Raw genomic sequence first — 24,507 nt, 5'->3', positions numbered from 1 at the left:
CTAGGCCCTGCTCCCTTGCCGCGACCTCCTCTAGAGCCCCCTTTGAAATATAGTCCTGGATGTAGGATTCTAAAATCCTTTGTTTGGCAGGCTGAAAGCCCCGATTGATGAGGAATCTTTCTTGGGGGAGAGAGGCGAGATCTATCAGGTACCCAGAGGAGATGATGCTGAGAACCCAGGGGTCTGCAATCTCCTGGGACCAAATCTCTTTGAAATGGGCAAGGCGTCCTCCCACGGGGATCTGGGGAGCGGGTACGGGGAAACCCAGAGGCGTAACGGCGGGGACAGCAGGGGGAAACCAAGAGCCTCTGAGAGGCCCGCAGTCAGGAGGGATTAGCCTCCTTAGTTGGTCTGCGGGGGCGCCTCGAAAGTCTTCGCTGCCCCCCCCCCCCCCCAGTTTCTACGGGAAGTAGCCTGTTGGCCCTGTCTGCTGCCTCGATGCTGACTGGGGCGTCCTCGAAAGGGCTGCTGAGGAAGACTCTTGCCCTTTTTGTCAGAGAGGCCCTCCATGATCTTATCCAGCTCGGACCCAAAAAGCCGATCGGGCTCGAACGGAAGCCCACATAAATTATATTTTGAGGCATTATCTGCCTTCCATGGTTTTAGCCATAAGGGTCTATGGGCCGCAGAGACTAGGCCCATGGTCTTGGCCGCTAGCTTTAGCTGCACCTGCGAAGTATCGCATAAAAAGTCCATGGCAAGATTCACCGTTTTGAAGGCGCCCAGGATATCATCACGGGACACACTCTGGTCCACATCGGTCTGGATTTGGTTTAACCTACTCCTCAGGAAGGACGACACCTCAGATGCTGCTATAGCAGTGGAAGCTGAAGCTGCAGCGGCTGAATACCCTCTTCTTAAAGTGCACTCCGCCCTCCTATCAAGAGGGTCTTGCAGACTCGACCCATCATCTGCGGGCACCAGAGTGCGTCTAGACAACTTGGCTATGGCCATGTCAACCCTGGGAATGGAACCCCACGATTCCATTAAGGGTTTCGCCATCGGAAACATCATTTTAAATTTGCGAGTCAGGACTGGTCCTTTCTCCGGTTTCTTCCATTCAGTACGCATGACTGAACGAAGAGTCTCATCCGCTTTGAAGACACGCTGTGCCCGACCAGCGGGATCGGAGGACTCCCCAACGTCAACATCCTGGTCCCCCGACCGGATGGACTTTAGAAGCTTTTGAGTTTTTTCTGGCGGAAAAAAACATGAGGTTAACTCTTCCTCGTCCGAGGAAGATGAGCCCACTGAAACAACAGCGGGTCTCTCGCTTGGTGCGGTGACCTCCATAGGAGTCTGGGAGGGTCCTGGCAATCTCTCATTTAAAAGCTTGACCACCCCCTTAATAGAATCATCCACATAGCATCTGGCCCACTGATACATCTCCTGCATCGTGGGTTCCGCAGTGGTACGGGAACGGCAGCTGTCACATCTTGAGTATTGGCAGTTGTCATCTAAGGGGGTATCACAGTTGAAGCAGGCCAAATGTTTGCGTTTGGCGGTGGCCTTCCGCTGGTCAGCGTCTCGTGGAGAAGACATGACTGCAAAAAAAGGAAGAGGAGGATTAAACCTCTATTAAGCAATAGGAAGACAAAAAAGAAAAAATATTTGAGAATAAGCCCACCAACAGAAACAAAGTTTCAGTCTCAATATCACCAGAAATGATAGAGAGAATATCTCTCAGCACAATAGGACTCTGGAGGCTTGCTAACAAAGCTGCACACCAGAGACTGAGTGAGGGTAACTGAGGGCTTATGAGGAGGTGTGAGGGACCACCCAAAGGCACAGCCATTGCAGCCAATTAATCAAGCTTGATGTTGCCGCCCACTACCCTCCTCCTACTTTCTGTCACTCTTCCCTTTTTTTTTTTTTAACCTGGGGAAGATATTCCCCCCAGAGATCAGGGAATTAATCATTCCCTGCAAGAAAAAAACAAACAGAATGTACCCTCAAACGGGTCATTGCCTTCCTCCCTCCCCCCTCCCCTCTCCTGTAGGGATGCGAGCGCTGCAGCGACAGCTGCCGGCGAGGGAGCCGCAGAGCGGTGACGTCACTGGTGACGTCATCCAGGGAGACCGCGGCGCGAGTCTCGGAAGCGGCGCCGTCGGCACACAGCTCCGAACAGCATGAGGAGGACAGAAAACCTGAGAAAAGATCAAGGCTAGAGGGGGAGGAAGGGACATAAGAAAGAGAAAGGCAAATGGCCTTAAGATACTGGAAAATATAAGGGGAAGACAAATGTCATATCCCCTCCTATGCTCCCCCCAAAGAAAAAGGAGGGGGGAGCTGCACGCCAGTCCACCTGTCCAAAGGACAGAAAAAAACACGGTGGTTGGGGGGTAGTTCCCTCCTTTTGAGGGAGTGGGAACTTTTGTTATTGGTTCTTGGGCTCATTAAAAATTCCGCCGGTCCTACCAGTCCACAGGGGGCCGTTAACCCCCATCTGTGCTGCTGGTAGGACGTAAGGGAATCTGTAGTTGGTCTAGAACAATTCCCAAATCAGTCAAAACCTGGTTAGACAAAAAAATGTTGGACTTTTTATAACCAGGATTGGATTTGGGCCTAAAACCCAGCACTCTGAAGGTCCAGATTTAAGCACTTGGCGCATTCTATCACACCAACTTGGCAGATCATAGGTGGGTAAAGAAATTTATGAAGGCAGCATCCGGACTGAGACTATCTATTAAATCTTGTGTCCCTCAGTGGGACTTAAATACAGTTCTTAAAATGCTAACAAAATCTCCATTTGAACCAATACTAGAAACTTCCCTTAAGCACTTATCTTACAAAACTGCTTTCCTCATAGCCTTTACATAGAAGGCTAGGAGAGATTCAGGCTCTCTTATCCAGAGAACCTTATCTTTCTATATCAGAAGATAGAGTAGTACTAAAACTAACCCATGTTTTTTACCAAAAAATGGTTACAGTTTTTCATAGAAATCGAGAGTTTTACCCTCTTTTTGTAACACACCCTAAAAACTCAAAGGAAGAAAAATTCCATTCCCTAGATGTTAGAAGGACTATTTTACAATACTTGAAAGTTACCGAAGACTTCAGAAAAGATGAGTGCTTCTTTCCCCTGTTATGGCCCGGAAAGAGATTATCAAAAGTATCCATTGCTAGGTAGATTAAAGCCACTATATCAGAGTTTTATGCTAGTCAATGTCTTTCTTGCCCACAAAATTTTTTAACGCATTCCACCAGAATTTCTTCGACAGAAATAGCGGGTACCTCTTTGGATCAAATTTGCAAAGCAGCTACTTGGTCCAGTGTTAGGCCTCTTTCACACAAGCGTGACGGATTGGCTCTGGATGAGTTCAGGGTGCGTTCAGTGAAACTCACACCATTTTGCAAGCAAGTTTAGTCAGTTTTTTTCTGCGTGGGTGCCATGCGTTTTTCATGCGCGTGATAAAATTGAAGGATTACAAACAACATCTCTTCATTTTTCTGTTCTTCTGATCCTTAAAAAGAACTAAACAAAACAAAAATAAAGAGAAAATGGAACCTGAGCACTAGTTGTGCACATTTGGAATCTGTTTGAGCCATGTCTTTCTGAGATCCATTATTTTAGACGAAAAAAAAGGTCCTGCATGCATGAGTATAAAGTTACTCAAATTTTCCGTTGCCTCGTTCACTGTAGTAATTTTGAAAACACTGGTGGGAGATGGTGAGAGGTGGCAATTTAAACTCTCTCTGTTCCTGCTCCTACAGAGGTCATGGGTCAATCTCCTAGTATGCCGTCATGGGGAATTCAAGGAAATGGAATTACCGGTAAGACTAATTTCAGATTTTCTGTGTATGATTATGGAGGTGGCCTATAGAGATGAGCGAATCGAATCAGACAAAGTGGAATTCGATCCAAATTTCAGGAAAAATACGATTCGCAACGAATGCGAATTTCCTTGCGCTTCGTGGTAACAAATCGCAATTTTTCCTAAAATGGCAGCTACAATGGCTGCACATGTGAGGACATGGGGCAAGGAACTCTGGGAAGGCGGGCTGACCCATAATGCCATGCATGCAACCAATCGGCAGCCAGCCATCCCTGTGATGTCACAGCCCTATAAATACTGCGGCCATCTTATATTCCAACATGTTGAAGCGTTCAGAGGTGCAGGGACAGATGTGAGAAGGCGCTATGGACAGCAATTGAAAGAACCTGATTGTGAAAAACCCCCTGAAAAAACGATTTATAAGTGGAGGGAAAGGATAGGGAGGAATCATTTCACAGCATCTTAGTGCAGGGAGAGACTTCAGAAGGCGCTAGGGACACTGCTAGAAAAGCGATTTACAAGTGCAGGGAAAGATTATTTGGGGATCCAAATAGCCATTATACAGCTCTGTCATTCCAGCAATTTGTTCTTGGGATGCAAGTGCTATGTTGAAAAGCCTTTAGCTGCCTATATTTTTTCAAATAATAAAATATATACGCAGTTCACTTCTGCAGTTATGTGTTGAAAGCGTACAGAAAGAAAAAAAATACACACTTCACTGGTGCAGTTATTTGTGGCAAAAGGGTTTAGTGGCCTATTTCATTATAGAAAGAAAAAATATATACGCACTTTACTGGTGCACTTATTTGTGGCAAAAGGGTTTAGTGGCTTATTTCAGTACAGAAATAAAAATATATACGCACTTCACGTCGGTGGCGGTTATATGTGTTGAAAGTGTTTAGTGGCCTATTTCAGTACAAAAAAGAATATATTCTCAGTTCACGTTGGCGGCGGTTATATGTCTTGAAAGCGTTTAGTGGCCTATTTCAGTACAAAAAGACAAATACATTCTCAGTTCACGTTGGCGGCGGTTATATGTGGTAAAATCTTTATTGAAGTATTTTGGTTGAAAAACAAAATTTATTCAGCGGTCAGCGCTGCAGTTGCGTTAAAATCTACATGATATCTCCATGATAAATCTGCAGCGTGGGGGCCCCGTGTGGCTTCTACACACTTTCAAAATAATCCTTCAGCGGGTCGAATAGATGACGGATGACCGGGACGCTCCATGACCTTCCCAGGAACTGCTGTCGGGCGCAGCAGTTCATTTCTGAGACGTCCGTATAGTGCGGGGGGAATCCGAAGACCCTCTTCATCTTCGTACTCCGTTATATGTGGTAAAATCTTTATTGACTTATTTCGGTTGAAGTTATATTTGGTAAAACATTTTGGGACGTATTTCGGTCGAAAAACTAACTTTATTCAGCGTTCAGCGCTGAAACCAACTATTGGTTTCATAGTCTTATGACAAGACTAAGTAACACTATGAAACCAATAGATGGCGCTGTTCATGAGTAGTGTATGTCTTTCCCATATGCCCATGTTTATGCAAATGAGTTTTTACATGACAAAACTATAGAAAGGTTATTGAATATTATGTTAGGACAATCAGAAAACTTTTTGTCACCCTAATGATATTGATCCTGGTGCGCAGGTCCACCTAAGCCATCCAACAGATGTGGAGCAACTTTGAGGCTTACTGGCTCTCAGTCAGATGAGAGCTGGTTTGGAATGTCTCATTGTGCACAAGGCTGCCATTGTAAGGTATGCTGACTAAGCCTGTTATCTGTCTCATGGATAGATTGATGGCTTGCACATACCTGACTTTTGGCATATAGACTTTGTGTGGTTGTCTATTGTATGTCGTAGATAATAGGAGTCCAAGACTCATCCAGCTATCTTCTTAATGCTGTTTCCAAACCATTTTGATGGGGTTTCCATCAATTTCTATTTTTTTTTTTTTTAACCAAACACCCTCTTCTCTTCCGAGCAGGGGGTGCCTGGGGTTCTCCCATTAACTTCCATTGTGCTCGGTAGAGCACATGAGCATACCGATGTGTTCGGCCATAGCGCACAAGCACTTTGGTGCTCGATCAACACTATTTTTAACCCCTTAGCTGCACTCACCCGATCCGCGGCAGGGGTCCAGCAGTCACCGATAGCCGGATCCCTGCTATATGCGCCGGCATCGGTGAAATCACTGATGCCGGCGCGTTAATCCCTGCACAGAGGAAGCAGCCATCGGGTCCCAGCGCTGCTGTGACGGGGACCTGATGGCAGGGAAGGCAGCCCGATGCCTTCCTTAGGCATCATGGCTGACTTCCGGGAGAGCCTGTGAGATCAAGCCCCCTGGATCTCACAGGCAAGCTGGCTGAAGTGTATTACAGCCTGTAATACACTTACAGCCAATGCAGCACAATACAGAAGTATTGTGATGCATTGTAAAGGGGATCAGAACCCCAAAAGTTGACGTCCCAGAGTGGGACAAAAAAATAAAAAGTTTAAAAAAATAGTTGTCAAAAAATATATAAAAGTTTCAAGTAAAAAAAAAAAAAGCGTCTTTTTCCCAAAATAAAGTAAAATAAAAATTGTAATTGTAATTGTAAACTGTGTAAAACATAAATAAAAGTATACATATTAGGTATCACCGCGTCCGTAACAACCTGCTCTATAAAAATACCATATGATCTAACCTGTCAGATGAACATTGTAATTAACAAAAAATAAAAACGGTGCCAAAACAGTTATTTTTTGTTATCTTGCCTCACAAAAAGTGTAATATAGAGCAACCAAAAATCTAATGTTCTTCTAAACTTCTAAGCCTTCTAAGGTCCCCAAAAAATAAAATGGCATTCACAAACATGAAGTAAACATATGGGGAATGTAAAGTAGTAACTATTTTTGTAGTTATTACTATCTATTATAAAAGTGGAGAAATTGAAATTTGCAAATTTTCAAAAGTTTGGTATATTTGGTATTTAAAAAAAAAAAAAAATGAAATTTTTTGACTCAATTTTACCACTGTCATGAAGTACAATATGTGACGAGAAAACAATCTCAGAATGACCTGGATAAGTAAAAGCGTTTTAAAGTTATTACCACATAAAATGATACAGATTTGCTAAAAATGGCTTGGGCAGAAAGGTGAAAAATGGCTTGGTCCTGAAAGGGTTAAACATTATCTGCTCCTGAAGAAGGGGTTATTACTACAAGTAGCCCCCGAAACGCGTCGTATTAAGTAATAAAAAGATTTCCCAGAAGCCCTGGATGTGTGTGCTGCCGTGAATCTCCACCATGCTACATGTGATCCTGGCCGGGGGAATTTAACGTCCCAGGTGTCTTAAAGGGCTTCTGTCACCCCACTAAACAGTTTTTTTTTTTTTGGTTACTTATAATCCCTATACTGCGATTTATCCATACATACTGTAATTAATCATTTTGGTTCAGCAGATTCTGTTAAAAACGTACTTTTAAAATATGCAAATTACCTTGCTACCAGCAAGTAGGGCGGCTACTTGCTGGTAGCAGCCGCATCCTCCTATCCTAAAGACGCCCCCTCCGCATGTTGATTGACAGGGCCAGCGGACGGGATCGTCCTCTGGCTGGTCCTGTCTGCTATCAAGATCTCGCGCCTGCGCCGTAACGGTATTCAGTCAGCGCAGGCGCACTGAGAGGCGGGCGCTCCTTCAGCCGCTCCATCCTCAATGCGCCTGCGCCGATGACGTCACATCTACACCCAGCGCAGGCGCATTGAGGAAGGAGCGGCCGAGCGAGCGTCCTCCTCTCAGTGCGCCTACGCCGACTGAAGACAGGTACGGCGCAGGCGCCATATTTTGAATGCAAACAGGGCCAGCAGAGAAAGATCCCGCCCGCTGGCCCTGTCAATCAACATGCGGAGGGGGCGTCTTTAGTATAGGAGGATGCGGCTGCTACCAGCAAGTAGCCGCCCTACTTGATGGTAGCAAGGTAATTTGCATATTTTAAAAGTACGTTTTTAACAGAATCTGCTGAACCAAAATGATTAATTACAGTATGTATGCATAAATTGCAGTATAGGGATTATAAGTAACCAAAAAAAATAAAAATGTTTAGTGGGGTGACAGAAGCCCTTTAAGCTTTATCCTGGAGACAACCCCCCAGCAAAGTGAGTTAATATTTATATTTATTTTATTTACTTATTAATTACCTTTTATTTCTCTGAGACCTTCTTGTCTTGATAAGCTTCTGCTTCTATTATACAAAGGGATCACCATTTCTAATCCCCTGAGTGCTCCTCTAAGCAAAAGGGACTACCACTTCACCGCATATTATCCATCTCATCTTGTATTCATATGCGTGTAATTTGGGTACTTGCCCCTATAGGTTTATATATAATTTCCCATCTGACTGGGCACCCACAGTTTAATTTTTACCACCTGTCATTGCCCGCTACCATCATCACAGGACCACTGATTATTTAGGCATTGGCGCTACACCCGTGCACCTGCTCCTCTTCTCCCCTTTCTCTTCCCTATACCAATGTGACAGTGGGTAAACGTCTAGCCTAGACCTTTGCCACCCTTTCACTGTCATCTTTTTTGTCTGTCTCTTACATCCTGATGATCAAGTGTTAAGCTTTTGCTAACACATTTTTTTAGCTGCCATCCCTTCTATCCGGTGACCACCTTTTTGGCCTCATCTACTACTACTCTTTGATTTAGTCCATCACTGTAGGCGATCCATCACCTAGGTTGCGCAACCTCTCCAGGGTTTTCTCAACCCCTGGAACTTTTGTGTAACCACCTCCTCTCTTTTTTCTCCTATACATTTCTATAGCAGCTGTAAGGCCTGTATGGTCCCATCAGAATTGACTTATGATTTAGTAGCCAAAAGCAGGAGTGGGTACAAAACACAGAAGACATGCAAATATTCCATTCACATGTCATCTCTGTTTTAGATCCACTCCTATTTTTTTGGGGCATTAGCAATACTGATGGCTTATTGAGCAAATGCTGACGAGTGAAGGCGTATGCTCCACAGACCGGATCCGTTTTTTGTGAGTTATTGTTCTGACGGATCAGAGGAAGGGCAAATTAATCAGTGATGTAAACACAAACTTACTGCTGACACCCTCTCCACTCGAGTGAGGGGGGGGGGGGGGGGCTCTACTTCTATTTAAGCGTTTAATAGAACAGGTTCTGTAGATATCTATGTGGAATCAGCTGACGACTGTGTAAAAGGAGTACGCTTCTTCTTGGCGCTAACATCGGCCTGTAAGGTTGAGTTCATACTTTAGTTATTTGGTCAGTTTTGGCCCCGTGACTGCCCAAATAAGTGAAGTGTGCAGTGATTCTAAGGCCTCTTTCACACGGGCATTGCGGGAAAATGTGCGGGTGCGTTTCGGGAACACCCGCGATTTTTCTGCGCGAGTGCAAAACATTGTAATGCATTTTGCATTCGCGTGAGAAAAATTGCACATGTTTGGTACCCAAACCCGAACTTCTTCATAGAAGTTCGGGCTTGGGATCAGTGTTCTGTAGATTGTATTATTTCCCCTTATAACATAGTTATAAGGGAAAATAATAGCATTCTGAATACAGAATGCATAGTAAAATAGCGCTGGAGGGGTTAAAAAAAACTTAAAAATTATTTAACTCTCCTTAGTCCACCTGATCGCGATGCCCGGAATCTCCTTCTGTCTCCTTTACTGAACAGGACCTGTGGTGAGCATTAATTACAGGTCTAGGACCTGTGGTGACGTCACTCCGGTCATCACATGATCCATCACCGTGGTAAAAGATCATGTGATGACCGGAGTGACGTCACCACAGGTCCTTGACCTGTAATGAATGCTCACCACAGGTCCTGTTCAGTAAAGGAGACAGAGGGAGATGATGTCGGGCATCGCGATCAAGTGGACTAAGGTGAGTTAAATTATTATTATTATTTTTTTAACCCCTCCAGCGCTATTTTACTATGCATTCTGTATTCAGAATGCTATTATTTTCCCTTATAACCATGTTATAAGGGAAAATAATAATGATCGGGTCTCCATCCCGATCGTCTCCTAGCAACCGTGCGTGAAAATCGCACCGCATCCGCACTTGCTTGCGGATACTTGCGATTTTCACGCAACCCTATTCACTTCTATGGGGCCTGCGTTGCGTGAAAAACGCAGAATATAGAGCATGCTGCGATTTTCACGCAACGAACAAGTGATGCGTGAAAATCACCGCTCATGTGAACAGCCCCATAGAAATGAATGGGTCGGTATTCAGTGCGGGTGCAATGCGTTCAACTCACGCATCGCATCCGCGCGGAATACTCGCCCGTGTGAAAGGGGCCTAAGAGCGATGCCTGTCATCTGCATGTCATACTGACTCTCCGTATTGTTTCACTACCAAAGCAGACTCCATATGCGTGTTACTACAAGGCACAGTGTTCTACACACTATAAAGGCTCTCACAGCCAACACATTTTTTAAAAATTTGCTCAAGTCTAGTGGCCATCTTGCCTTAGGATAGGCCATAACTAGCTGATTGCCGTGTGTCCAACACCTCACACACTGATGATCAGCTGTTGTGTGTACCATCTGTGCTGCAGCTGCAGAGCACCATCAACATTGGAGTGGACAGCGCTTGTCACTGCGGAGCTGCAGTGAAAAGTTTCATCCACTACAATGTTGACAGTGCAGAGTAGTTCCAGTGCTGACTTCTGGTGTCAGAGCTACACAGAACAGCTGATCGGTGAGTATGTGGGGGTGCCAGACCCCTACCGATTAGCCTTTGATGGCCTATCCTGAGGACCTAAGGGGGTTGTCCAATGGATGAAATCATTTTGAAAAGGAATTGAAGACCAGTGGGAACTGGGTAGGAATAGAAAAGGCAGTGGTGGAGGAGACAGAAAGACAAGTAATGCTCATTTTATTTGTTACTTTTCAGAACATTAACCTGCCAGATTCCCCCTTTAAGTATTTTTTTACATGGAAAATTTCAAGAATTTAGAATTAAACAGGTCATCTTCTGATGGCACATGCCATTTAAATTTTGCTGCACAACTTTTTTCAACTTCCAATGTACCTTTGATTCTGCCTGTTACTTGCAGAAAGCCTTCAGAATCCATCTTCCCAATGTCTCCTGAATGTAACCAACCATCCTCATCAAAAACTTCTCTAGTCTTATTCTCCATATTCAAGTAGCCCATGAAAACCGTCCTCCCCCAGAAACAGATTTCTCCATTTCCATCTGGGTCCTTGTTCACAAGCTTCATTTGGCATCCAGGGACAACCTTGCCGCAACTGTAACAATAGCATCTTATGTTCAGAATTAAAAAAGAAATGTAAGAAGGGCCCAAAAAAATCTTTCTGTTGGCTAAGTATTACTGCTGGTATTAGTGAATTTGAAGCAGAAGCGGAAATAAATAATCATTGGTTGTACAAGTGCCTAGTCCTATGGCTACCTATGAATTATGTGCGGTTTTACAGTACCCGCAAAGTAAATGAGATTTGACAAATCTCATATACACTTTGGGGGGCATTAACAATGGATTTTACACCAGGAATCTGGCATTAAAAAGTAACTAATGTCGTTGCATGCTGTATTTGCAGCGTACTTTGTGACTTTTTGGTCCTCATGACAGTTTTTAGAAGTAGCGTGAAAAGAGGCGGGCCATAAGTTCATAAGCACATACACATCTGTCTTTATTCACACCAGTTTTCTAACATAAAGATAGAAACCCAAGGAAGCTAGGAGGCTGTCGTAGATATGTGTGTTGCATGGCCTGCTGGAGGATGCAACAAATTCACGAGAGGCCTGTGCCTCAACATAAACTTGTTGCATCCTCCGGTAGCGCACATGACGTAAAGAGTCTTGATAAATGTCTCCCTTTGTGTATATTTTCTGTGCAGAAATTGACCTGTTGTGCGGATTTTAATACCCGCAGCATATCATTTAATTGTGTGATTCTGCACCTATATATTTAGTGGTTTCCTCATAGACCTCAATGGGGTTGTTAACATAAACAGAAAATCTGGCCGAAAAAATTGCACCAAAACTGAGATAAATGGTTTGGATTTCATATGGATTTTCTGTATACAAGGTAGCCTAAGGGTAAGACCACAACACAGTGGCCAATGGCTGCAAGATTTTGTGGACGGAGCCTCAGCTTGTTTTTACCCAATAAGCTAATCACAGTTGCATGTAGGGCTTGCATACACAATTTAAAGGGAACCTGTCACATTGAACATGGTTTCTGAGAGGTAAGAGCAGGAGTAGCTGAGCAGATTGATATATAGGTTAATGGGAAAAGTAATTTATCCATTTATCAGTTTTCATTCTGGGTTTTGAAGTCAATGAGGTGGTCCTATCAGTGATTGACAGTTTTTCCTCTATGACTGTGTATACAGAGATAGCTGTCAGTCAGATGTATTGTAATGCATTGCAGAGGGGATCAGACGCCTAAAAGTTAAAGTCAGAAATAAAGTTAAAAAAAAGTAAAAAACAGTTTTTAATTTAAAAAAAATTAAGTTTCAAGTCAAAAATGAAAAACGCCCCTTTTCCCCTGATTTTATAATAAAAAAAGCACACATATTAGGTATTGCCACGTCCGTAACGACCAGCTCTATAAATAAATCACATGATACATCCTCTCCGATAAACACCATAATAATTTTTTTTTAAACTGTCAAAAAAAGCAATTTTTGTTACCTTACATCACGAAAAGTGCAACACCAAGCGATCAAAAAGGCGTATGTCCCACAAAATAATACCAATAAAACCGTCACCTCATCCAGCAAAAAATTAGCCCCTACATAAGAAAATCGCTTAAAAAAAAAAAAAAAAATAGCTCTCAGAACATGAGACACTAAAATATGAATTTCTTTTTTTGCTTCAAAACTGCTATCATTGTGCTAAAGTGAAATAAAAAAAGAAAAGTTGACATATTAGGTATTGCCGCATCCGTAACAACCTGCTCTATAAAAATACCACATGACCTAACCCCTTAGATGAACACCGTAAAAAATAAAAAATAAAAACAGTGCCAAAAAAGCAATTTTTTGTCACCTTAGATCACAAAAATTGAAACACCAACCGATCAAAAAGGCTTATGCCCTCCAAAATAGTACCAATTAAACTGTCACCTCATCCCGCAAAAAAGGAGACGTTACCTAAGACAATCAATCAAAAAATAAAAAAGCTATGGCTCTCAGACTATGGATGCACTAAAACACAATTTTTTTGTTTAAAAAATGCTGTTATTGTGTAAAATGTAAATAAATAAGAAAAAGTATACATATTAGGTTTTACCACGTCTGTAACGATCTGCTCTATAAAAATATCACATTAACTAACCCCTCAGGTGAATGCTGGAAAAATAAATAGATAAAAACTGTGCCAAAATTACAAATTTTTGGGTCACCTTGCCCCATAAAGTGTAATAATGAATGATCAACAAATCATATGTACCCAAAAATGGTACCAATGAAAACGTCAACTCTTCCTGCAAAAAACAAGCCCCTGCACAAGATGATCGGCAGAAAAAAAATGGCTTTCAGAAAATGGAGACACAAAAACTTTAAACTGAAAACAAAGAAAGTAGACATATTTGATATCATTGCGTCTGTAACAACCTGCTCTAAAACAATAGCACCTGATCTACCTTGTCAGATCAATCTTGTAAAAAATAAAAATGGGGCCAAAACAGCCATTTTTTGGTTACCTTGCCTCAAAAAAAATGTAATACAGAGCAATTAAAAATATGTACCCCAAAATATTACCAATAAAACTGGCACCCTAGTTTACAAAATGGGGTCATTTTTTGGGAGTTTCTACTGTAAAGGGTACAACAGGGGGGCTTAAAATGGGACATGACATCTAAAAACCAGTCCAGCAAAACCAGTCTTCCAAAAACCATATGGCGTTCCTTTTCTTCTGCGCCCTGCAGTGCGCACTTACATCAGTTTGCGACCACATGTGGGGTGTTTCTGTAAACCGCAGAATCAGGGTAATAAATATTGAGTTTTGTTTGGCAAAAAAGAAAAAAATGGATTAAAATGGGAAATCTGCCAAAAATGGGAAATTTTAAAATGTTATCTCTATTTTCCTTTAATTCTTGTGGAACACCTAAAGGGTTAACAAAGTTTGTAAAATCAGTTTTGAGTAGCTTAAGGGGTGTAGTTTCTACAATGGGGTCATTTATAGAGGGTTTTCACTATGTAAGCCGCACAAAGTGACTTCAGACTTGAACTGGTCCTTAAAAAGTGGGTTTTAGAAATTTTCTGAAAAATTTTAGGAATTGCTTCTAAAATCATAAGCCTTCTAACGTCCTAAAAAAAAAAATGACATCACTTTCTGTTTTAAAAGCAGAGAAATTTTTCAAATTACGAATTTTTCAAGATTTTTGGTAAATTTGGGATATTTTCATAACTAAAGCTGAAATATATTGATTCAAATTTATGACTATGATGAAGTACAATGTATCACGAGAAAACAATCTCAGAATGGCTTGGATAAATAAGTGTTCCAAAGTCATTACCACATAAAGTGACACGTCAGATTTGCAAAAAATGGCCTGGGCAGGAAGGTGAAAACTGGCCTGGGGTAGAAAGGATTAAGAAATTGGCATGGGGGGAGGGCCATCGTTTGTTTTCGCCTCAGGCAGCAGAAAGACTAGGTGCACCCTTGTATAAAACTAGATATCAATCTGCTCAGCTCCTCCTGATCTATAACCTGCTGCCTGCAGAATAATTCATACATGTGACAGGTTCCCTTTAAAACACACCTTTGCTTTACAGATCTGTGGGTGCCAAAAAGGTCTTTTAAAAATGACATAGATTAAACTTTCAGAGCACCAAGAGTGGCCTAATAGACAACATTTAGTCCCAAAATTGTGCCACAATCCTGGCGTAAAAATTCTGTTTTAATTTAAAACAATCAATTGTTGGTATAGTCAGAGAAAAGTGCCTATCCTTGCTCCAGATTGATCATCCAGCCTGAGCTCCTGTGGTTTAACTGGTGCAGGTCTAGACAGACCAAATTTATGCCACTTATAGGATTAGTAAATCTGCCCCAGTTTTTATAAAGCCTTGACTGCTGTGATGGCTAAATGACAGGGTCAGAGCATCTCCAAAACTATGGGTCTTGTTGTTTTTCTTGGTATACTAGGTTAGTACATACCAAAAATGCTCCAAGGATGGATAACAGCAACAGGGCTATGGGTGCCCAAGGCTTATTAAATTGTGTGGGAAGGGGAGGCTAGCCTGTCTGGTTTGATCCCAGAGACCACTGTAGCTCGCATGGCTAAAAAGTTAATGCTGGCTATGAGAGAAAGGTGAGACAACACATAGGAGCATATTTATTAAGAGTGGTGTTTCATATGCCAGTCTTAAAGGGAACCAGTCATCAACTTTATGCTGACCTCACTGAGGGCAGCATAAATTAGTCACAGAAATGCTGATTTCAGCGGTGTGTCACTCATGAGCTAATAGTAAGCAGTTGCCGAGAACCAGCATTATAATCATTGCAGCCCAGGCCTTGAAAAGAGTCCAATCTACCTGAGAAGAGTCCTGGTTATTCCTAATCTCCTGCTCTCTCACCCGTCTGCTGATGATTGGCAGTTCTCTCCTAGAGAGAAAGGGAGAAAACTAGGTAGAAGCCTGTCAGTCATCAGCAGGTGGGCAGGAGAGCAGCAATTCATGAGTAACTATGACTCTTCTCAGGTGGCCGTGACTCTTTTCCAGGCCCAGTCTGCAATGATTGTGATGTTGGTTCTCGGCAACCACTTACTTTTAACTTATAAATGACAGACCGCTGAAATCAACTCACCTGTCTCTTCTTTATTCTGCCGTTAGTAGGGGCAGCATAAAGTTGATGACAGGTTCCCTTTAAACTAAACGTGTCCGAGTGAAACCAGATTTTCAGATATCAATAAATCTGAAACATCTGATGCACCAATCCCCTACAATGACCAGCACAAGCTCTGAGTAGGGTAAAATGAGGACAAAAGTGTTCAGAAGAAGTGAATTATATATAAAACATAATGATGAAAGAGCAGGACATTCCAATAAAATAAAATAAAAAGTCTCACAGAACATGTGCCTTGGAGATAGGAGACACCCATGTGTATCGCTGTCCAGCAGCTTCTTCAGAGGTGGGATGTCTCCCTTCCCCATGTCGCATGTTTAGACTAATGTGTAACGACATCTTTAGTAGCACGGAGCCCCATAACCCTCTTCTTTTAGGGAAGAATAGCTCCATACATATAACATGCTGTATTTTTGTTTTGGATTTGCATACCTCCATATAAAACTAGAGGATACAGAAACACAGGAGAGGTTACATTCACATATTTTGTCTCCGTTTTAGACTGACTGTTTACCCAGGGATGTACAGTGCATTCGGAGAGTCTTCAAACTCTTTCCCATTTTAGGTTATAGCCTTGTGCCAAAATATAAAAAAAAAACATCAAGTTTTTTCCCATCAATCTGCATTCAATCCCCCTAAATTGACAAACTAAAAACTGAATTTTAGTACTCTAGCTGTCACAGGGTGCCGGCTTCATGCTCCTTCCCTTCGGTGTCGCCGGCGCCCTACGATAACTTCGGAGCAAGGACATGCGCTGCGTTCTCGTCTCCAGGGCAACGGGGGGCGGAGAGGACCCGGCTGCGCATGCCTCCTTAGCATGTTCGGCGTCTTCCGCTCCCGTAGTTTCGGTGAAAAGTCTGAGCGCCGAGCTGGGCACTTGGCACTCAGCAGAATGCAGGGGGATGAGTCATGGGACGCTGGCCACGTCACATGACTCCCTCTCTCGCCTATTTAACAGGCAGCCTACTGGCCACAGGTTGCCTGTGATTAAGGTCCTATACCTTGTGAATATTCTGTTGGCATTTTGACTTGGTAATTGATCTTCGGCTAGTTACTTGACTTTGTCTCTTGCTTGCTCCTTTTGTCTGACTTGCTTCTCCTAGTATTGACATTCGGTTTGTTCATTGACACTGCTTCTGCCTTTTCCCTTGTACCACGTTGACCTCCTGGTTTGACCTTGCTATTCTACCTCTCTTTGTTTGTATGTTTGTTTGTCCCTCCGCATTTACGGAGGTTAGGGATCGCCGCCCAGTTGCGCTCCGTTGCCTAGGACGGGTAAGTGCAAGTAGGCAGGGACAGAGGAGTGGGTGGAGTCAGTTTGCGCCTTACCCATACCCTTCTCGTGACAGAATCACAGGCCGTACTACCATATCATGGATCCGTTGCAAACTCTCACGGATCATGTCCAAAACCTGGCTCATATTGTCCAGGAGTTAGGGGAGAGGTTTCAAGCACAGTAAACTGTCCGAAACCTCTCTGTTTCTTTGTCATCCGCACTACAGGCGGAACCTCATGTTAAGCTTCCTGATTGGTTCTCGGGGGATCGCAATAGTTTTTTGGCCTTTAGGGAGAGCTGCAAACTGCATTTCCGTTTGCGCCCTCACTCTTTTGGTTCTGCTCAACAAAAAGTGGGAATTATTATGTTACAAGGCGACCCCCAAAACTGGGCATTTTCGTTACCCCCCGACTCAGTGTCTTAGGTCTGTTGATGCTTTTTTTCAAGCCCTCTGGGTTTTGTATGATGAACCTGACAGAGTCTGTAGCAGAAAGTCAGTTAAAATCTCTTGTGCAGGGTGACCAACTGGTAGAAGACTACTGTACTCAATTTCGTAAATAGTGCGTTCCCTCTGGTTGGAATGAAACTGCTCTTAAAAGTCAGTTTAGGTCTGGTCTATCTGAGACTCTCAAAGACATGCTTGTACGTTATCCTTCTCCTGGGACCTTGGAGCAAACCATGACTCTTTCTGTCAGCCTGGACAGACGCATTAGGGAGAGACGACGGGAGCATTTGCTTTTTCCACAGGTTATGTCCAAACCAGAGACCAATCCTAAGGGGAACAAGTCCGAGCCTTGTACTGACGAACCTATGCAGCTCGGTTTGACCAGAAGAGATCAATGTCGTCGCCGTGGTACATGTTTTTATTGTGGCGACTCCGATCATTGGATCCGGCAATCAGGTCCGGACTGGCCTGCTGGGATACCAGGAAATTTCCTGTTAGGCCAGCAGGCCTGAGTGCCGCAAGGCCACGGCCCTGGTGACAAGTGGGGACGGCCGGCGGCAGGGCACAGCAGGAGATGAGCGCTTCCATTGTGGAAGCGCTCATCTCCATAGTCATCTGTATACAGATGTCTATGCTACGGCAGGGGAGGGAGAGGTGTGTCCCCTCCTGTTCCTCTGATAGGCTGCCAGCACTAGGCCGGTGCAGGCGGCGCGATGACGTCATCGCGCCGCCTGAGCCGTATAGCAAGGGACACAGGCCGGAAGAGGACTGCATCGCATCGCTGGAGGTAAGTATAAGTGTTTTTTTTTTTTTTTTGATGGGGGGCTACTGGAACATGATAAGGGGGGGCTACTGGCATAAGGGGGGCTACAGGCACATGATGGGGGGCTACTGGCACATAAGGGGGGCTACTGGCACATGATAAGGGGGCTACTGGCACAAGGGGGGCTACTGGCACATGATAAGGGGCGGCTGCTGGCACATAAGGGGGCTACTGGAACATGATAAAGGGGGCTACTGGCACATAAGGGGGGCTACTGGCACATAAGGGGGGCTACTGGCACATGATGGGGGGGCTACTGGCACATAAGGGGGGGCTACTGACCCATGATAAGGGGGGGCTACTGGCACATGATAAGGGGGGCTACTGGCACATGATAAGGGGCTGCTACTGGCACATGATAAGGGGCTGCTACTGGCACATGATAAGGGGCTGCTACTGGCACATGATAAGGGGCGGCTACTGGCACATGATAAGGGGCGGCTACTGGCACATAAGGGGGCTACTGGAACATGAAAAGGGGGGCTACTGGCACATAAGGGGGGCTACTGGCACATAAGGACGACTACTGGCACATAAGGGGGGCTACTGGCACATGATGGGGGCTGCTGGCACATGGGGGGGCTATTGGCACATTATAAGGGGGCTGCTGGCACGTGGGGGGCTATTAGCACATGATAAGGGGGCTAATGGCACATAAGGGGGCTACTGGCACATGATAAGGGGCAGCTACTTGCACATAAGGGGGACTACTGGCACATAATAAGGGGGGGCTACTTCCACATAATAGGGGGGGCACTCTGGCTACTGGCACATGATATGGGGGGCTCTGGCTGCTGGCACATGATGGTGGGGGGCTCTTATTACTGGCACATGATTGGGGGGCATCTATGGGGGCACATCTTACTGGCACATGATTGGGGGGCATCTATGGGGGCACATCTTACTGGCACATGATTGGGGTATCTATTGGGGCACCTATTTCTGGCAGATTATTAGGTGGCACTATAGGGGCATCTACTGAGGCTAAAAAGAAGGGGTATTTGTGACAGAAACATTTGTCTTTGGAATTGTATTGTATGTTATGTGAGGGTACCCAGCTATACAATACAATTCCAAAGACAGATGGTTCTGTCACAGTATTTTATATGGGGGGCTCTGTATAGGGACATTTTATACTGGGACACATTATGGTGTGTACTATGGGGAAGGGGGGGAGCACTATGGGGTCATGTACGGGGGCACTGAGAAGGGGTATTTTATATTGGCACATTATGGGAACATTAGCTCAACTGGGGGACATTACAAAGGGGTATGTTTTGCACATTATAAGGAGAATTATTACTACTGGCGGAGGCATTATGGTGGGCTTTATTACTCCCCCATGGTATGACCCCTAGTAGCAGCACCGGCCTCTCTCTGCTCTGCTATTCCTCTGCTCCTTCTCCAAATCCTTATTATGAAATCTTTCTCATTAGGATAAAACACAACATCAGCTCCACCGAGCTCCCTGGCCGAAGTGGTGTCCGAGATCCCCAAAGGCCAGGCCAAGTTATTGTAAGTTTTCATGTGAAATATGTTTGTTTGTAGTTGATCTTTATTATCGATTTTACATTGCAGATTTTTTTTTTTTTGCAGCATATGGGAGAGATTTTATAAATATTTTTATTATTTGGTCGAAAGGCTCATTGGGGGGGAGGGGGGATTGTAACAGGACTGCCGTAGAATATCTAAAATAGCTGGTCAAGTAAAATGTTGCATGCAACAATCATTAAATAGGTGGCCAACAAAAAAGGGGCGGGTCAAAGGGTGTGGTAACACACTGTCTGAGCATGCTGAGAGTTGTAGTTTTGCAACAGTTGGAGGCATCCTGGTTGGGAAAACACTGTGATAATACTGTATGAACAATGGGGGTTCTACAAAAGAGCTATCGTTGGGCAAAGTTCATATTCGTGTTTACACGCGTGTTTTAAAATGAATGTTTCCCCTTTTATAAACAAGTAAATAATGACGCAATGCTGTGGGGCTGGTATGCAACTTTTTCCAGGGCTGGTTTTTATCCCCAGTCCGGCTCTGCCGGCAATGTCCCAAGGTCCCTCCTTCCGGAAGATCACACAAACCAGAGGGATCAAAAGATAAGGTACTCCCTGGGGTGGTAAAGCCGAAGTTATTGGTACCGTTTACTATTTCATTTGGTTTAAACAAGGGGTCAGGTAGTGCCTTTGTTGATTCTGGGTCAGCCTCTAACTTTATTGATCTTAAGTTTGCTTTTCAGGTGGGAATACCTATGTTGGCCCTTCCCAATCCTATTTACATTGTAGCCATTGACTCTACCCCCTTGCTGGGGGGCACTGTTAAGTATTGTACACCTGAAATAACCCTGACTGTAGGGGTCACCCACACTGAGAATTGTTGATCTTAAAAAATTTGCCCGTTGAAATGGTTTTAGGTATGCCCTGGCTCCAATTACACAACCCTGTCATTAACTGGACCAGAGGTGAGGTTGAAAAATGGGGTCCCAAATGTAACTCTTGTTTACCCATTTTACAGGAGGGTATCTCTGCTGAATCTAAGATGTTACCTTCATATATAAAGGAATTTGCTGATGTGTTCTCATCATCTGACCCGGGGAGTCTGCCCCCCCCCCCATAGATCTTATAAATGTGCTATTGATTTAGTGATGGATTCCAAGTTCCCTAAGGGTCTGATATATAATTTATCTGGGCCAGAGCGCAATTCTATGAGGGAGTATATTAAGGAGAGTCTAAATAAAGGACACATCAGACCCTCTGTGTCTCCTAAGGGGGCGGGGTTCTTTTTTGTTAAAAAAAAAAAAAGGATGGAGACCTCAAACGGTGTATTGATTATCGTGAATTGAACAAAATCACCATTAAAAATCAATACTCTCTCCCATTGATCCCCGATCTGTTCAATCAGGTTCTGGGGGCATCATGGTTCTCCAAACTTGATTTAAAAGGAAAATAATAACCGATATATACCCCAACCAGGGAATGATTACTTAGAAAAGTAATTTAGCTGGCATAAGCCTATGGCATACTACCGCAATATAAACCTACAAAAAATGCCAGACCGCTTATAATGAGTTGATACTTTATTACAAAATCACATATATTTCACAAACATGATTAAAAGAATATGGTGCAGGAGATAAAAAACGACATCACTGGAGGAAACATACAGCGGATGCAAGTCCATATATCAGTCCATCAATGTAATACATGAAAGAGTAAAGTGCTAATGCAAACAATTCATCTATATCAAAAGGACATTGGACAATTACCCATGCTGTGTCTCCTCCAGGATGGCGCCAACCCCAACGCGCGTTTCGTAATTGCTAGACCCTTAACCAACTTAACCAAGAAAGGGCGGATCTTGTTAACTGGCCTGTAGAGGCCATAGAAGCCTTCAAAACTCTTAAAGGGAACCTTTCACCTCAAAATCGCATATAAAACCGCCAGCATTACCTTATAGTAGCCCCCAGTCTGTTACTAATGATGTGTTTGATCCGGTAATCTGATGCTCCATACATAACAAAAACGATGTTTTAATCGCTATCAGCGCTATCTCGCCGGTCAGTCTGAAGTCAAGGGGGAAGCGGCCTCCTTGCTTCAAGTCAAGATAAGCATGCCCCCTAACCGTCCCTCTTCTGTGTGATTGACATCCTGCAGTGCGGCCTGGGATCGCATTAGTCTCGCGCATGCGCGGTGTGCTGATGAAACAAGGAACATGCGTGAGACTAACACGATCCCAGGCCGCACTGCAGGACTTTTTCCAGGGTGCAGGTGCCAACAGAGAGGGCTCTGAGTGCCGCCTCTGGCATCCATGCCATTGGTTCGCCGCAACTGCTCCAGCTGCTACGATATAGCTGAAAGCACAGGGGCTACTACCAATACATGTGAGAGTGCGGCAGTAATCAGTGGCGGACTATAATTGGGACGTTTGGGCCTGAAGCCCTGGGCCCGGCATCGCTGGGGGGCCCAACGCCGACCCAAACGCCTACAAACTACGGCGGGGCACAGAAGCGCATAGTTCCCTGCCCCCCAATCACCTCTATAGGCTTCAGGCCTAGTAGGCCTCAAGCCTATGCGGTAGTAAAATCCCGGCTTGCCTGCCTACCATCTACGAGTGAGTGCCGACTGGGACACAGGTAAGTATTAGCTTTTATTTTATTTTTTTGTGTGCCAACTTTGGGGGGCATTACTCGGGGGCACAGGAGAATATTACTGAAGGGACAGTGGGGGGGCAAACTACCACGTGGGGGCAAATTACTAGTGTGGGGGAAATTAATACTGTGGGGGCAGTGTGGGGGACAATTAATACTGTGGGGGCAGTGTGGTGGGAAAATTACTACCATGGGGGGAATTAATACTGTGGGAGCAGTATGGAGAAATTAATACTGTGGGAGCAGTGTGGGGGAAAACTGCTATATGGGGGTAGTGTGGGGGATGTTGCTATTGGGTAGGAACTATAGGGGCATTTCTATTACAAGGACATATTAGTGGACATTATTTTTCAGGGACACTATACAGGCATTATTACCTGGAGTACAATATAGGATGTTATTATTACTGGGGGCATTCTAGGAGACATTATAACTGCTGTAGAAACTATGGGGACATTTGGGGGTTATTTATCAAACTGGTGTAACATAGAACTGGCTTAGTTTCCTATAACAACCAGATTCCATTTTTAATTTTAGACAGCTCCTTTTGAAAATGAAAGGTGGAGTCTGATTGGTTGCTATGGGCAACTAAGCCAGTTGTACTTTACACCAGTTTGATAAATGACCCCAATTATAAGAACTCTAACGTGTCTGTGTAACAAACTCTGTAGAGACGAAATGCCGCTGAAAGAATTAGTCATAGCGTTCTGGGGAAAACGGAGGAGAAGAGGAAAGAGAAGATCTACATGACAGGAGATGTCACTGGAAGTAAGAGGTATGTGGTGCTGTATTCTATTATATGTAGAGCGGGCTCACTACTGTGAGCTGCATCTCATTTTCTCCTCCAAGTCTTTTTTTTATTATAATTTACCTTATTTTTCACTTTATAAGACGCACTTTTCCCCCCCAAAATGGGGGGAAGAAGTCAATGTGTCCTATAAACCGAACGTGCCCAGAAATATGGCCGTCACATTGCAGGCTGTTATCTAGAGACGCACCTCTAGTATTAATAATGTGAGGCGGCGCCCTCTAGTAGTAAGTGTGGGGGGCCGACCTGGACAAATAGGTATTACATATGGCTATAACCTCTCCTCATCTATAGGAATACACCTCTCTTTAGGTGACGGGGATTATAGTCACTTTTAATATAAACACTGTCCAGGAGCTGTACTATTATTGGCCTAAGTGTTTGCATTAAATGTGACTACACCCATGTGCAGCAGTGCATGGGTGAATTTCTATGGATAAGGGGGGCTATAGTCACATTTAACCGCCTCACGACCGCCTAACGCAGGGATGCGAGATTTCCTGTGAACGCGCGCCCACAGGAGCGCGCGTTCACAGGATCGGAAGGTAAACAAGCTGATCTACAGCCTGCCAGCGGCGATCATTGCCAGATGCGATTTTTTTAACCCCTGAAAGGTATATCAGACGCTGTTTTGTTAACAGCGTCTGATATACCCGCTACCTGGTCCTCTGGTGGTCCCTTTTGCTTGGATCGACCACCAGAGGACACATGCAGCTCTGTAAGTAGCACCAATCACCACACTACACTACACCCCCCCTCACTTATTAACCCCTTATTAACCCCTGATCACCCCATATAGACTCCCTGATCACCCCCCTGTCATTGATCACCCCCTTGTAAGGCTCCATTCAGACGTCCGTATGGGTTTTGCGGATCCACGGATCTGCGGATCCGCAAAACATGGACACCGTGGATCCGCAAAACACGGACACCGGCAATGTGCTTTCCGCATTTTGCGGATCCGCACATTGCCAGAACTATTTAGAAAATGCCTTTTCTTGTCCGCAATTGCGGACAAGAATAGGACATGTTCTATAGGCTCTACAAAAAATGCAGTGTTTGTCTGATCAGGCCTGATCTTGAGCGCACACTTGCGTTCAGTCCTCCCCACCACAGTGACAGAATTTTTCTTTTTCTGATCACTGCAAAAAACATCGCTGTGGCGCTATAAAGATCGATGTGGCGATATAAAATCGCTGTGGCGCTATAAAGATCACTTTTGAGGGGCATGGCGAGTTCATAGAAGATTTTTTTTTTTGGGCACAAGTTAGCGGAAATTGATATATATATATTTTTTCTTACAAAGTCTCATATTCCACTAACTTGTGACAAAAAATTAAATCTCACATGAACTCACCATACCCCTTACGGAATCCAAATGCGTAAATTGTTTTAGAC

At 44.1% G+C, this 24,507-nt stretch overlaps 1 protein-coding gene across 6 annotated transcripts in view; it reads right to left on the bottom strand.

The window, feature by feature from the left end:
* ACSBG1 (acyl-CoA synthetase bubblegum family member 1) overlaps positions 1 to 24,507 on the bottom strand; it is a 99,479-nt gene that overhangs the window by 8,075 nt on the left and 66,897 nt on the right. For all 6 annotated transcript variants that reach the window (XM_040413638.1, XM_040413635.1, XM_040413637.1 and 3 more), the window contains one exon: positions 10,835 to 11,052. In XM_040413638.1, the coding sequence (XP_040269572.1) occupies positions 10,835 to 11,052 (218 nt within the window). The remainder of the gene's footprint in view (positions 1 to 10,834; positions 11,053 to 24,507) is intronic.

This window comes from Bufo bufo, chromosome 1, assembly GCF_905171765.1.
Source record: "Bufo bufo chromosome 1, aBufBuf1.1, whole genome shotgun sequence".
In the NCBI taxonomy this organism is placed as follows: domain Eukaryota; kingdom Metazoa; phylum Chordata; class Amphibia; order Anura; family Bufonidae; genus Bufo; species Bufo bufo.
The sequence above is the reverse complement of the archived record's forward strand: the minus strand, read 5'-3'. Positions and strand labels throughout refer to the sequence as shown.